The sequence below is a fragment of the Artemia sp. Qi Xiang Cuo genome, chromosome 11 (assembly GCF_049724085.1).
Source record: "Artemia sp. Qi Xiang Cuo chromosome 11, ASM4972408v1, whole genome shotgun sequence".
Classification (NCBI taxonomy): domain Eukaryota; kingdom Metazoa; phylum Arthropoda; class Branchiopoda; order Anostraca; family Artemiidae; genus Artemia; species Artemia sp. Qi Xiang Cuo.
The window spans coordinates 18711478-18727001 of record NC_142804.1 but is presented as its reverse complement, the minus strand read 5'-3'; the positions used below and the strand labels follow the sequence as shown (position 1 = coordinate 18727001).

At 37.4% G+C, this 15524-nt stretch overlaps 1 protein-coding gene across 1 annotated transcript in view; it reads right to left on the bottom strand.

The window, feature by feature from the left end:
- LOC148946726 (uncharacterized) overlaps window positions 1-15524 on the bottom strand; it is an 80325-nt gene that overhangs the window by 12786 nt on the left and 52015 nt on the right. The window contains exons 4-5 of the mRNA XM_089096350.1: window positions 12043-12117; window positions 1632-1700 (exon numbers count right to left, since the gene is read on the bottom strand). Coding sequence (XP_088952476.1) covers window positions 1632-1700; window positions 12043-12117 — 144 coding nt within the window. The remainder of the gene's footprint in view (window positions 1-1631; window positions 1701-12042; window positions 12118-15524) is intronic.

Sequence of the window (15524 nt, the reverse complement as noted above, 5' to 3'; positions counted from 1 at the left end):
GAATCAAATGGGGAGGAAAAACTCTCTCTGACTTAGATTACACTGATAATTTAAGCATCCTATAGGAAACTGTGAGCAAAATGAATGAATTTTTAAAGGTTTTGCGATTTCAGGGTGCATAGGTTTGAAATAAAAAACATTCTAAAATAAATGATGTTTTTAAATAAGTGTAGGTGACATTAAAGTTTGACATTAAGTGAAAAAGATTATTATGTCACCGAGAGGAGAGGAGGTGGGATTTAAAAAAAAAAGAAAAAAAAATGAATAGGTTTGAAAATTAATGTTAAGAAGAATAAGTCACTAAGGCTAGGAATAAGTGAAGATGGAAAAGTGACGTTGGGTAATGAAAACATTGATCAGGTGGGCAGCTTCAATTACCTTGGTAGTATTATTAGTAAAGATGGTGGAAGCAGTGAAGATGTTAAAAGTAGAATAGCCAAGGCTGAGGGTGTTTTTTCACAGTTAAAAAAAGTTTGGAAGAATAGGAAGATAAGTGTGCAAACCAAGATTAGAATATTAGAAGCTACAGTGATGACAGTAGTCAAATAGGGCTCTGAAGCATGGGCGCTTCGAAAAGCAGATGAAGGTTTGCTAGATGTTTTCCAGAGAAACTGCTTAAGGATTGTTCTGGGTACCCGACTGACTGACCGTATTTCAAACAATAGGGTGTACGAAAAATGTGGTAATGGGAACTTCGTGGGAGGGTGTGAAAAGGGAGGCTTTGAAAAGATTGGGATGGAGGAGGAGCGTGCGTAGCTGTGTTGGCCTCGGGCGGCTTGGCGCTGCGGTGAGTTGTTAGTAGTAGTAGTATCCTTACGGCTTGAATTTATTGACTCTTGTCCCCCAGAGAAATCAAATTTATCGCGAACCAGGAAGATCATGACTAAGACACCAGATTTTGCCCTTGGTAAGATTCGATAACACGTTAGGTAGGTATCCCGATCACAAAAATTGAGAAAAAATTCCCCACGTGAGTTGAATCTGTACTTGGACCTAAAAACTACTCAAACACAATACTACCTCTTACTTACCATCAAATATGTTTGAGGTTTGAATGTTCGCTCTTTGATGTCATAGTGAAAGAATTCAGGGAATACTTTCAAGAGGAGGTCGATTTGGGCACAGGCCCCCCCCCCCCAATACCTACAAATAAGGCACTTAGTCTTACTTCCCACCAAGTTTGGTTGAATCCGACAAGCCATTCTGGTAAATGTATCAATGACTAGAATCTAGCAATCCCCTTTGCCTATAGAGCTGAGTAGCTTATAGAGCCTTCACCACAGAGATCAGATAAGGCCTGATCCCAAAAGGCATGAATGTGACACCGGGTCTTCATCTCTACTTATTTTGATTAAGATCTGACATACCTTCCTAGTAGATGTTTTGATTACAGGAATTCAGGCAGGGTTGCCACCCGGTGAAAAAATCATTAGCTTTTGATGATTGTTTTGGTTGATTTAGTGGTTGTCTCCAATAGTCGAGTGATTTATGACCTGATTTAGAGATTTTTCTTAGGCAATATTAAAAATCATTAAAAAAAAAATAGGGATAAATCACTAGGGGTGGAAACCGTGAATTTAGGTAATGCTCCGCTTTGATCCATAAATGTATACAAATATTATACAACTAACCTTAGTTTGAATGAGGTTCCTTGTTCCTTGATTTATTTCTGCCCAACCATGCTCTATGATGTCGTCCATCTAAAAAGAAAAGCAAAATGTGAATTATCAATTACTATTATAAACACTTACGTAACATCATCATCTATCAATATTGTCTATTTTTCTTTTTTACTCATGATTTGACATTTATTTAGGACTTGTCGAGTTATCCAAACCATCCTGTTTAGTCAAAACAGAAAATAATTTTAGGTAAAGGACTCCTGGCCCTTAAAAGGTGGCCTCGTGGTTCTAGAGCCCTTCATTTACTATTTCTCTCTCTCTCTTTCTTTTGTTCCGTAGGTGTCATATAATTTTAGTGTTTTAGTGCTAAATACTGAATAAATGATCAAATGATTTACAAAGTTCTAAGTTTGTTTCTAAGTTTACCCAAAAGGATGATACAACTTAAATATTATATGGTTGTGGTTCCTGATGCTTTGTTAGCTGAATTACTCAGAAAGGAGTTTTTTCTTAGTCATTACTCAATCTGTTACTAAGTAGTAATAGCAGCACAAGGCCAACACAACGCAAATCAGTGTGGTAGCTTCGTGGTTATAGTTGCCTCAAGGGTTGCCATTTATCGAGGGAGGTGATCTTGCAACAAACATATGTGAAACGTAAACCCCGGAATAGCCAGGTGTAGATACTGTTGAACTGTCAAAAGGTCAAAGCGGTTTTCCATTAAAACCTTACTCTGGAAAAATTTCTGTGCAAAAACGAAAAATGTGTTCTATAATTACTTGTCGAGGTTTTAGCTCAGAAATTAGTCTTCCGTTTTAATTACTTGAAGAATCTGCTCAAAAACTTTGTCAAAATTTCAATAATGTAAACCCTTGAGCTGAGCTTAGAAAAAATGAAAAAAAAATACTACTTATTAAATACTAAATTTGTGCTAGCATTTTCGTTTATTGCGACGTTTTAAAAGTTAATTGCATATTTCAAGATTATTCTTTAGAAATGTATGTTCCATTTTATCAAAATATTTTTTCAGCTGCACATCATTTGTCAGTTTCCTGAACCTGTTCCATTTGGAAATTTCTAAGATAAAAAATGCATAAATCAAAAACGCCTTCTGTGGTTTCAGAGTTGCAAAAATTTCAAAATCGCCATTCTGTCCTAAAGAAAAATATTTTCGGGCAAACAATTTTGATAGATAACGTCTATAGTTTCTTGGAGGGTGCCAATCTTCAAGGATAGCGAGGTATGAGGGAGGCTAGGGGTTAAAGCTACTGAAAAACAGAGAGGTTTTAAAAATGGCATAAATTCAAAGTAAATTCTGCTAACTTGAATATTGAGATAGAAATGGAACTATTAAATTAACAGTATTTATCAATGAGATATTATCATTTCTAGCAAAACTAGCTTTTACAAGTGCAACTGCAGATATTTGCCAAGGGCAGGGGGTGTCAAACTTGTTTGCTCAATAATACGAAGAATTCTATTTTTGCTACTCCAGAGATAGGATTATTTTTCTTGCTATTTTGCATTAGCATTATCATCGAACAAAAATTGTAATATAATTGAGGAGATAAACTGTACATGCGAATGCTTTTAATTCAGTCGAATCCAGTGAAATAAAAAAAATCGAGTGAAAGAGTATACGCGTGCACGAGCTACCGTTACTACACTTGCATTGTTGTTCTCGCTTAAACGATAAATGTTTCTCATTGATTATTTCAGTTTATTTTGAATTCATATTCGTTAACTCAGTTAACAATACTTATGACAGGCAGTTTATAATGCAGTTGATAGTTGAACCTGCGGCAAAGCCTTGTCTTATACAATTGACTACGCGGACAGTCTGTTGGAATGGCAAACAGCAAAGGAGGAAGGTCACTAAGTGCATATAAAGTCTTGCGGGATAAAACAGTGCAAATTTCGTTGCTATCTACACATCACCAGTAAAAGACCACGAACACCGTTTTGGAAAACTCTAACGGTGATTTTCAATAGCTCAAAACAACACCTATGCCGTACAAGATACGTTTTTTGAAAAGCGGGTATCAGAACCCACAGAGAAAAGAGAAAATCAGTCATGCCCCCATCATCTGTCGTACCTATTTTTAATATTTTTAATGTTTATGTTTAATGAACTATTTCTAAAATATTTTTAGAGTGTCTTTTTTCGGGGTAAAGCTGTAGGAAACAGAACTCTAACAATATAGAAATGATGGAAGATTTACTTGCTAAAACGCTGTTAGGCATGATTTGAAAAGGATTGAAAAATAATTCGACTGCATGTCCTGATAACTTAAATGAATAAAGGTAAAATATAAAGCATGTAGATAGATGAGTTTTTAGAATATGATGGGTACGAAGGTATCAAACAGTTCGTGGTAACAAACTGTAAGTAAGGAGTAACCCGACTCAATAGTAACCGAAACTCTAAAAAACGAAATTTTGATACCGATAGATATATAAGAAGAATCGACTTATTATGTTGATTTCAAATATATAGGTTTTATTAGGTTTAGTTCCGCCCATCAAATTCTACGAGCCTGAGAAAACTTGCCTGATTTTCGAAAAAGGGGTAAACACTCCCTAAAAGTAATAGAATTTTAATAAAAATCTCACCATCAAATTCAGCATATCAGAGAACCCTACTGTAGAGGTTTCAAGCTCCTATCTGCAAACATGTGGAATGCCAGAATTTTTTTGCCATTGGACAATTCGAGACAAAGCCAAGACAGGTAGTCTGAGTGTGAGGCAAAGCTGGCGTAAGCCTTTTTCAAGATTGTATAAAAAATGATGTCATTTTCACTTGTTGTTAGATTTTGTCTATCATCCATCCATCAATCCTAGGGTAGAACTAAGGTAGATAGCAATAGAACTAAGGGAAATGATCAAGATTTTTTGTTTGCCTCATGACGGACAATGTCGACTGGGACAAATGCGTGTTTATTTGTTTTTGTTTTCCAGGGGTGATCGTGTCGACCCAGTGGTCCTAGAATATCGGGAGAGGGATCATTCGAACAGAAATTAAAAGTTCTATTGCCAATTTTAAGTGACAAAAGGATTGAAGGGTAACTAGGCCCCCTCTCTCGCCTCTTTTCCCTCAAAATCGTCCGATCAAAATTTTGAGATAGCCATTTTGTTCAACATAGTTGAAAAACCAAATAACTATGTCTTTGGATATAACATGATCCCCACAGCTCCTGGTGAAAGGTCTTTAAGTTATAAAATTTGCCCATTGTTTATATATAGTATTTGTTATTGGGAAGTATGCATACATTTTTCGGGTGGAGGGGTGGGGGGACGAATTTTGTGCTGGGGGATTTTCCATGGAGAGGGAAGTTTCCAGGGGGTGAACTTTCAGAGGAGATTTTACACTGGGGGAATTTTTCCGAATTCCCTAACGAAGTTCTTCTTATGTCTTGCTTTTGCAGACTCAATTTCACGCGTGGAGATGTTAAGGATAATTGCCCGGGGTAAATTTTCACCAGGATTGAATTGCCTTGAAGAAACATCCGCGGGGAGGAGGGATATTTACGTCGAGGTGAAGCCAGATTTCCTGGTATTATCAAAAAACGACAAGAAATTAAATTTAAAAAAACAAGTTTTTTCAACTGAAAGTAAGGAGTAACAATAAGACTTAAAATAAACAGAAATTATTACGTATATTTGACGGGTTTTCCCCTCCTCAACACTTCGCTCTTTACGCTAAACTTTGAATTTTGTCCCAATTATTTAAGAACGACTACTGAAACAAAAGGCTCGTCTAAATCGAACAATAAGCTTTTTTAAAAGTACTAAAAAAACTTAATAGTACTAAATTGAACAATAAGCTTTTTGAAAAGTACTAAAAAAAAACTAAATAGTACTAAAAGTACTAAAAATTGTTTAAAAAAAATAGAGTTGTGAGAAAGTCAAACTTTAGCGTAAAGAGCGAGGTGTTGAGGAGGGGGAAACCCACTTCATATACGTAATAATTTCTGTTCGTTTTGAGTTTTAATGTTGCTCCTTACTTTCAGTTGAAAAAACTTGTTTCATTTTATTTACTTGTTAATTAGGCATACATCTAAGGTGATGAGAAATAGTAAGTGATGCAGCAATTATAAAGGCAATAGCTTGATTTGGTTCCGAACCGAATTGCTTATCATGATGATTCTTTCAAGGCTGTGAAATCCTTTAAATACGGCTTTAAGAGATGAAAAATATGCTTTTAGGGAAGGGAGACGATCCCTTGACTTAATTTTCACACTTAGATTGAAAGCTGAAAAGTTTGCTAATTATCAGATCTATTTTCTTGTTGATAAGGAACAGGCATTGGCTTCAGTAAATTGGGAAGTATGTGGATAAATAAAAGTTCAAATAGGGATAAAATCCTTTTAACAGACAGTATTTCAAAAACAGTGATAAAATTTCACAAAAAATACTAAATATTTCGGTCACATATGCAGTGACCGTCATCAGCAGTAAAATTGCATGTTTTACTACTTTGTATTTGAACTTTTATTTATCGTCTTGGAAAGGCAGTGTGGTCTCCGAAATTATCTAGGAAGGTATGTGACTATAGAAAGGCCTTACATGACACGTCAATGTACCTTATTGAAGTGATGTTCCTGCGGTTAATGTAGAAATCGAGGTTCAGTTCTCGGTTTGGTTTGAAATCGGTAGATAAGCAGGCTGCTTTTCGATATTGTGTTTTTTTTTGTTTTTGTTTTTTATCCCTGTGTATATATAGTATTTTGATGAATTTTGTCCTAAGAATCGATAACTTTATTTTGGGGCAAAGTATGTAGATATAGAAGATTGTATGCAGATGCTATATGTACATTATTTTATGTAGATGTTATAAAATAATAATATAAATTTATTGCCCATCATAAGAGTAAAATACAACACTGATGAAGTGATAAAGAAGGAAAAGGAAAAAAAAACAATAAATTCTGACAAACAATACCAAAGCAAAGAACAACTGACAAGAAAATAAAATCACAAATATGGGCGGTCGTATGTAAAGGGCTGGGCACTCGTAGCTGATTTCGGGAACTGATTTCGAAATCAGCGCTGATTTTAAAAGAAATCGGCATCGATTTGAGCTTGAAAAATTTTCTAGTTTTCAGCGCCGATTTATAAAATCGATTCCGATTTTCATCATGATCATCACAAAAAATAGGATACAAATAAATAGTCAGCCAGAGATGTCTGTGGTGAAAGACCCCACTACTGAGCTGAGAACTAAGCTGAGATCAATAATGCAACCATTAATAAACGCCAGTTGACTATTTATATCCATGATTTTTCGTTTTGAAAATCTCGCGCAATAAATTTTATTTCAGCAAATTTTTCTCACCGCTATCGTTTGTCCACTGATGCTGAAATCGGTTCCCGAAATCGGCTACGTGTGCCGAGCCCATAAGAACAAATGCATGATCAACGAAGAACAATTTCAGAGGTGGCTCCGACATCTCTCATTTCTTTTCTGCACCGCGGACACTGGAGTAGCAACTCTGTATCGCGAGGATAGGGAGCTGTTTTAGTCCGGAGAGGCAGCCGTAGCGAATGTTTCGCATACTTGTAGAAACACTTCCGTACATCCCTAATATCTGAAGCAGTAAGAAGAGACAAAAATGATGCAAGGGTGAGCAGATGCGGAATAACAAATGCATTATAAACGCTAGCTAAGATACGGCGGTTAAACTGAAACTTTAATGTAACTAGTAAACCATACACATTCTTAGATTTTCTGGCAAAAAATCTATCAGAAGCTGACGCGTGGCGCAAAGATTTGACCCAATCGATACACCAAGATACGTCAGTGTATTTTGTGCTTAAATAACATGTTCACCTAACTGAATATTTGGAGGGCAATCTGAGCGGTGATTGAATACCAGGAACTCAATCTTACTCTCGTTAAATCGCAGACCAAACCACTTATACTCCCTATCGAGAATTCGAAAATTTTCCTCAATTCCAAAGGCTGTTCTACTAATATCAAGGATATCATCTGAATAGTTAGTTCTTTTTTATTTAGTTCAGCATCTACCTAAATATTCCTTGAAAGCTTTACCTTAGTATTCTCAGCTTGTGTAGTAGCAATAGTTGTAGTAGCATTAGTAACAGTATGCACGTAGCACATTTTTTCAACATCCTCTCCAACACACGACGCAATTTTTAACTTAATACCATCAACCGGTCAGTATTGCTGATACGTCCTCTTGACAACCTATGTGGGCATAGTGTGTTTCGATTTATTTCAATACAGTTACAATATTACCCAAAATTTTTGCTTTAATACCCTTAGGTTTATTAGCAGTAGTAGTAGCACTGGTAGCTATAGTAGTAGCAGTAGGAGTAGAGTTAATAATAGTAGTCCTAGCTTTAGTAGCAGTAATAATAATAGTAGTAGCAGGAGTAGATGCAGTAGTATTATGATGCAAATTATCTTTTTATTTATTATAATTATCTTATTTTAACAACAGCCGCCCTCTTTATTTATTTTAATTATCTTTTAGCAACACTCGCCCTCAGGCTCTGGTAGTTTGTATCAACCCCAAAAGTCTTGTTATATGATCTTGGACTATTTTGAATAAACAGACAGTCTCAAAATTTCTATTGGATATATTTCGGGTAAACACAACGTGTGTGCGGTTTTTTTTGTGGGGGGGGGGGTGATACGCTCTGATCACTTTAACTCTTGAAAAGGGCAGTTAAAATTATGATTACCAATCCAGAGTCCCCTCCAAAGCATATACGACCACACTTTCTATATAAATCTTATGAGCCTGCAGGACATACCTTACAACCCTTGCCCTGAGAGCTGTAGGGGGGGGGCTGTATTCCTCAAATACATATTTTCCGGACCCTTCAACTATGATGAACAAAACTGATATCTCCAAATTTTAATTGGAGATGTTAAAGGGAATGATGAGCGTAGACAGGTGGCTCTCAAATGAATTTGACTCTTGAAAAGGCCACAATAACTTCCAATTTTAAATCAAATGAGCCCCATATGAAGTTCATACGACCGCCCATTCCATAAAAACCTCATATGCCCTCATGATATAACTTACAACCCTATCCCCTAGGGCACAGGGGGATTGTGTAAATCCTAGAGGCATTATTATGTGCTCTTTGGAGTATTTTGAACAAAATCGCTATCTCATAATTTCAATCAGATGCGTTTGGTGAAAAGAGGGGTTGTCGGGGAGGGAGCTAAATTCCTTCCACCACTCCATCCCTTCCATAAAAAACTTAAATGTACCCACGGTGTAACTTATAACCCTCGCCCCCATGCTCTGTTGGTTTGTATCAACCCCAAAATTCTTGTTATATGATCTTTGGACTATTTTGAATAAACAGAATCTCTCAAAATTTTTATTGGATATATCTCGAGAAAACACGACGTGTTAGTGTGTGTGTGGGATTGGTGAGATAGCTTCTCTCAGATTACTTTAAACTCTAAAAGGAAAACTAAAAAGTCAGTTTAACACTGCAATAAATCTCCTCTAAAGTATATACGACCACCCTTTCTATAAAAACCTTTTGTGTCCCCAAGGTTTGACTTACAACCCTTGCCCTGAGAGGTGTGGGTGCGGGGGTGTCTTTCTCAAAGACATAGTTTCCGGACCTTTCAACTACCATGAGAAATAATGCTATATCCAAATTTTGATTGGATGTCTTTGGGGAAATGATGAGCATGGCGGGGGGCTGGTCGCTTTCAAATCAATTTTGACTCTTAAAAAGGGCACTTTAACTTCCAAATCCAATGAGCCCATCGGAAGTTTATACGACCGCCCATTCCATGAAAACCGCATATGTCCTCCGGGCATGACTTACAACCCTATCCTTAGGGCATTGGGGGGTTATGTCAACCCTAGAGGCATTGTTATATGTTCTTTCGACTATTTTGAGCAAAACCACTATCTCACAATTTCAATCAGAGTCGTTTGGTGAAATGAGGGGTAGTCGGGGGGGAGGGGGCTAGCTGCTCTCCATCACTTTCAACTCTTAAAAGAGAACTAGAACTTCCAGTTTTCAACCAAGTGAGCCTCCTCTAAAGTTTATACAACCATCCCTTCCATAAAAACCTTAAATACCCCCTGGGCATAACTTACAACCCTTGGGCCTAGACTCCGCTTTTTTTTCCAACCCCAAAAGCCTTTTTATAAGATATTTGGACTAATTTAAATAAAATGGCTCTCAAAATTTCTATTAGATGTATTTGGGATAATACGACGTGTGTGTGTAGGGGGGAGGGTAGCTGCCCTCTGATCACTTTGACTCTTAAAAAGGCACTAGACCTTATGATTACCAATTCAATGAGCCGCCTCCGAAGTTTATATGACCATGCTTTCTATAACAACCTTATGCCCCCAGGGCACAACTTACAACCCTTGCACTGGGGGCTGTGGGAGGTTGTCATCCTCAAAGACAAAACTTCCGGATCTTTCAACTACGTTGAACAAAATAGCTATCTAAAAATTTTGATCGGAAGTTTATGGGGAAATGATGGGCGTGGGCGGGGGGGGGCATTTACCCTTTTCTCACTTTCGAATATAAGAGAGGGCACTAGTCCTCTGAATTTCCAACCGAGTGAGCCCTTTTTAAAGTTTCTACGACGACACTTTCTATAAAAAACCTTATATGCCCCTAGGGCATAACTTACAACCCTTGCTCTGAGGGCTTTAGAGGGGGGGGTTGTCATCCTCAAATACATAATTTTTGGACCTTTCTACTACGTTGAACAAAATGACTCTATCGAAATTTTGATCGGGAATGTTTGGGGAAATTATGGGCGTGGAGGGGGGGGGATTTGCCCTCCAATCACTTTCGACTATTAAAATGGACACTAGCCATCTCAATTTACAATTGAATGAACCCTTTTTGAAGTTTCTACGATAGTGCTTTCTATAAAAACCTTATATGCCCCCAGGGTATAACTTACAACCCTTGCTCTGAGGACTGTAGGGGGGGGGGTTTCAGCCTCAAAGACATGATTTTCTGGGCCTTTCAACTAAGTTGAACAAAATGGCTACCTTAAAATTTTGATTGGATGTATTTAAGGAAATGGTGGGCGTAAGAGGGTGTTAGTTACCCTCCAATCACTTTCAACTAATAAAGAGAACTAGCCCTTTCAATTTTCAATCAAATGAGCCATTTTCGAAGTTTCTACGACAACTCCTACGAAGAGTCCTGGTCTAAGACCAAAAAATAAATAATACATGGTGCCAACATCGTTCTTTACTTAGGCAGCACTATTGGGCTGCCTATGATGAGAAGAACAGTTCTTCACTGCTGTGGAAACGTTAAATGCTTTGATCACAGGTTTCTTTTTCGAAGTTGAAAAGATTTTGAAGAATTAGAAGATCAGTCTAAAAGCTTAAACTAGGATATTTAAAGTCAGCGCAATGACAGTTGTTAGTTTTTGTTCCAAAACGGGAGTGCTCCAACAAAGTTAGAAAAGACTACTGTAAGGAATCGCCTAACGGTAGCTTTTGGTACTCTGGAGCAAATATATATCAAACTATAAGATACACAAAAGGTGCGGTTCGGTTCCACCGTCTCTAGCTTTAATGAACGGAAAGTTTAGATGGTTATCTAAAGCACTAAAAACCAAGGATGAGAGACTGCCAAAAATGCCACTCTGGCAATCCAGATGCGATCAAATGAAAAGCAAAACGCCCTCAAATAGGTTACGAAGAGCTCACAAGAAGTAGTTTAAATAGGAGGGAATAAAAAGTAAAGCTCTTTCAAAAGTGGGAGTTAGAGGAAGTGGTCACCAGTTCTCTGAACTCTGACAGCTTGGTGCTTTGATGAGTTGTCAGTAGTAATAATATCTTTGATAATTTTGTTTTCATATAATTTATTATTATGTAATTCTCAATTAATATTGATAAGGTTATGCTTATAGACTTTACAAACAAAATTTAAGTTTCAAAATTATTTCTATGAGCCATGAATTAGTCATTTAAAAATTTGGCAAATAGTTTCAAAGTCATCATCCAGGCTAACATCACAATTGAATTCGACTAATCCTAGTATCAACCAGTGCTGTCCCCGCTGTTTTGATTCAAGGAAAGGGGATAATTTGTTTCAGGGAGATGATTCATTTGCTGAAAATATACTTTTTCAGCAATAACATAGACGAAATTTTCGTATAATGTGCGGATAAGTTTAATTTTTCATATTTTTGCAGGGAGGGGGGGTGAATATGAAAGGCTGGGGCATTGCCTTTATAAGAATGGTCTTTACGTTCATTATATACGCTGAGATTCAGTACCAACCCTTTTCATAAAATAACTAGACACTCTACATTATATCCTTGTTTCTATCTTTGTGCCGTAATTATTCCAACGTTAAAACTACCAGATAAAAAGACGTTGTCTATATAGTATTGTACTTTATCTAGTTAAGTAGAAGTTGTCATTCCTCTTACCTGAGTGTTCATGATATTTAGTGTTGCTATTCCTCCAATTTCTACTGCCATGCATATAGCCGTTAAGACCAAAAACTAAAAATAGATGAAGCAAGTTAAACATTGAATTAAAAAATAGTTAAAATAGGTTAGTTTGAACATTTTAATTCTCATGCACAGGCATGAGCAGGCGTGCATCCTCAAAACACGTTTGCATCACAAAATAACATATCTTAAATATCACGGAAAATACAGGGGATCGCTATTTTAAAGGGTCAATTACCCTGCTCAGGATCCAAATCCTAGGGGGGGGGGAGGGGCAAAGGTGGAGCCAATTTTCCCAAATCAAGTGAAAATGACAGTGAAAACTGAAAAATGAGCCATATAGTACCATAATGGTAAAGAAAGACTAAAGAATGCTGATTCGTTTCTCTGGATGCTTGAATTATGCAGGCGTATCTTAGTTTTGACAAGATTTTTTGAAGAAACTTAATTTCAGCATGGGGGTGGCAAACTAAGGCCTGGGGTGGGGCGGCCCCCCTGCCCCATAGCAAGTTACGACCCTGGTACCAAACAAGGTCATAGAATCTAGGAAATAACCATTGTGTTTGTTTTCGCAACATTTGACTTCGCTTAATAAGTTTTTCGCATGTCGTAGACTTGTGCCCTTTGAACAACAAATAATGATCTAGGAATGAATGAGTGCATTCAACACTGAAATTCTTTCGGCTGGTAGAATAACAAAATATCTAAAATCTACTTTGCAAAAAAATTGTCCCTTCAGCTTTAACTGACTGCCAATCGATTCGGAGTATTATGGGCATATATATATAATAAATTCTCTTTCAAAGACTACAGTACTTTCTTCTGCATGTTTAGGCCAACTTTACTTTCTTGTAAAGTCACTGACAATAATGTCACTGATATGCTGCTAGTACGTAAGCCTCCTTTATTGAAGTGTAAGCCTCTAGTATGTGAACTTCCCTTAGCTTTGAGGCTCTTTTTCAAAGAGTTCGTGGGAACGAACTGTAAGTAAGGAGCGATCCTGCTCAATGGTAACTGAGACTCTAAAAAACAGACTTTCGGTACCAATAGATATATCAAAAGAATCGGCTAATCATTCTGATTTCAAATATATAAGTTTGATAAACTTAATCTTACTCATCAAAGGCTATGGAGCCTGAGCAAATTTGCTCAGATTTGGGCCGACCATCAAAGATCACGCCCCTCGGAAGCGAACAAAAAGAAAACAGTGCCCTACCATCAGTTTAACTTCTACCACGAAGCTTGCTCGAAAGCAAGAATACTTTCTCTCCAACTCATACAACAAGTCGAATATCATAGAGCTCATAGCTGGGAAACTTGTGGAAGCCGGGTGTCAAGTACAAGAAGCCAAAGATGATGCAAATATTTTAATGCCGAAAATTGAACTTGCTTCAGTCGAGAAGAGGGAGACCTGCTTGATTAGAAATGATGCTGACTTGTTAGTCTTGCTGATACACTATACAAAACGCTAGCAATCACCTCTTTGTTTCCAGGCTGGAGTTCCTGCTGACTCTGCAAAGATTTCTGATATCTGCTGCTTGAAGATGAAGCTACCATCAGAGATTACAAAGTCAGTGTTGTTCGCCAACGCCTTTCCAGGATGTGATAATACTTGGCGTATTGCACGATGTCGGCAAAAGCTTCCATACCGAACGCCACAGCAGATACCCGGTTTTTTGAAGCCAGTCAGATGCTTTACTGATCTTTATCGAACAAGGAAGAACTGATTGCGGTAGGCGACAAGGCTCTTCTAGGCTTGTACAGAGTTGGATCCAACGAATCCTTGCTTGAACTCACACATCATCTGTTCATAATAAAAGTAGCCAGTGCGGCTAGTTTTGTCCATCCAGGACGCTTACGGCCCACAACTGCTGCTGCAAAATACCACTACCTGCATTTTTAATTTTTAAACGATGGCATGGTTGCCCTCAGTGACAGCTCCAGTGCCTGAAGACTGGGGCTGGAAACTTTAATCAAATGGTTATATATCCATTTTAACGGATATACCGCCTGCTCCTGAAAGTTTTTTCAAGCTGATTCACTGTAGCTTTAAAGGTAACTGTGATAGCATTCGATGCCCTTGCAAAAAGAATAACCTTTTCTACCCTTTTGCTTGTAGTCAGTGCTATGGAAAAAGCTACCTCAATGTTTCTTTGGACCATTAGGATCTGGATAACCAATGTGATTAAGCCAAATTTTGTGTCTTATTCAATAGCTTTTAAATCAAAACCAAATTGCGTTTCAGAGTTATGTGTTTCATTGTGTTCATGTGTTACAGAGGTGTTTCAGAGACATGGTAATCGAACACGAAGCTGTGATAAACGAATTTAAAATAGAAATCTTCTGATTTTCTCATCGTACCCTCTAGTGCTAAAGGGGGAGGGTTAAAATCAGAGTGGGAGAGTCAAGACAGACCTTAGAGGAAATTTGAGGGAAATCTTCTGTTTAGATTTGCACTCTTTAGCTGTGGAAAAAAGAAGAAACCTCCAGCAAAAAATATCGTTGTAAGTAAAACTATCCCCCCCCCCCCCACCTCTGAAGCATTGTCGAAACTAATAGACATACCCAATATTAGTTCATATTTGAGTTCAGGGACGTGAAATTGTTATGAAGCACCGTTAAAACTAAAACTAGGCCAATAGCAAAAAAGGATGCTTCCACCACCCTTTGACCTCGCTTAGAGTGGAAATGGGATCTAAATGATAAAATTGTTATATTCTTATGTCATTTTTGTTCTCCCCGGACTTGACTTAATAGGAAACGACCTTTCAATCCACCGAATACAGCACAAATTAATATTCTGATTTTCACACACCCCTCCCTCTGACCTTGCTTAGGATAGAAATGGTGTACTAAGTGATGTAACTTCCAAATTATAATGTCATTTTCGGCCTCCCCGCACTTGAATTTATAGGAAACAACCTTTCAATCCAGAAAATATTGTGGAAACTAAAATTCGTTATTTCCTCCCTTTCTCCCCTCTTTTTTCCGACAAAAAGGCTTTTTCTGAACAGGCGATTCCGGCTGATACTGCATACGTTATTGGGAAAATTTTGCAGAACATTTTAGTGGCAAAACATTTTATTTTTCAAATGCCCGTCAAAACCGTATTTTTACTGGACTAAAAGTGATATTTGAATTCTGATTACTTCAGTTTTCTGGATCCTATCACATATGTATGTGTGATTTAAGGGCTGAGGGGTAGTTTGGGGGGCGGGTAGAGTGTAGACTGTTACATTTGATAAGATTTGCCCTTAGTTTTCTTCCATAGATATTTTTGACTTCAAGTTTCTCAGCGAACCAATTTAAGGATATATTGATCCCACAAATACATTTCTAAGCCCCAAAATAAGAAATAAAAAGTTTAATAAAAACAAAACAGGATATAAAAATAAATGAGAATCCAAGAAGCGAGTGGGATGATTTGGAGCCTGTTAACAAAAAAGTAAAAGCCAAAA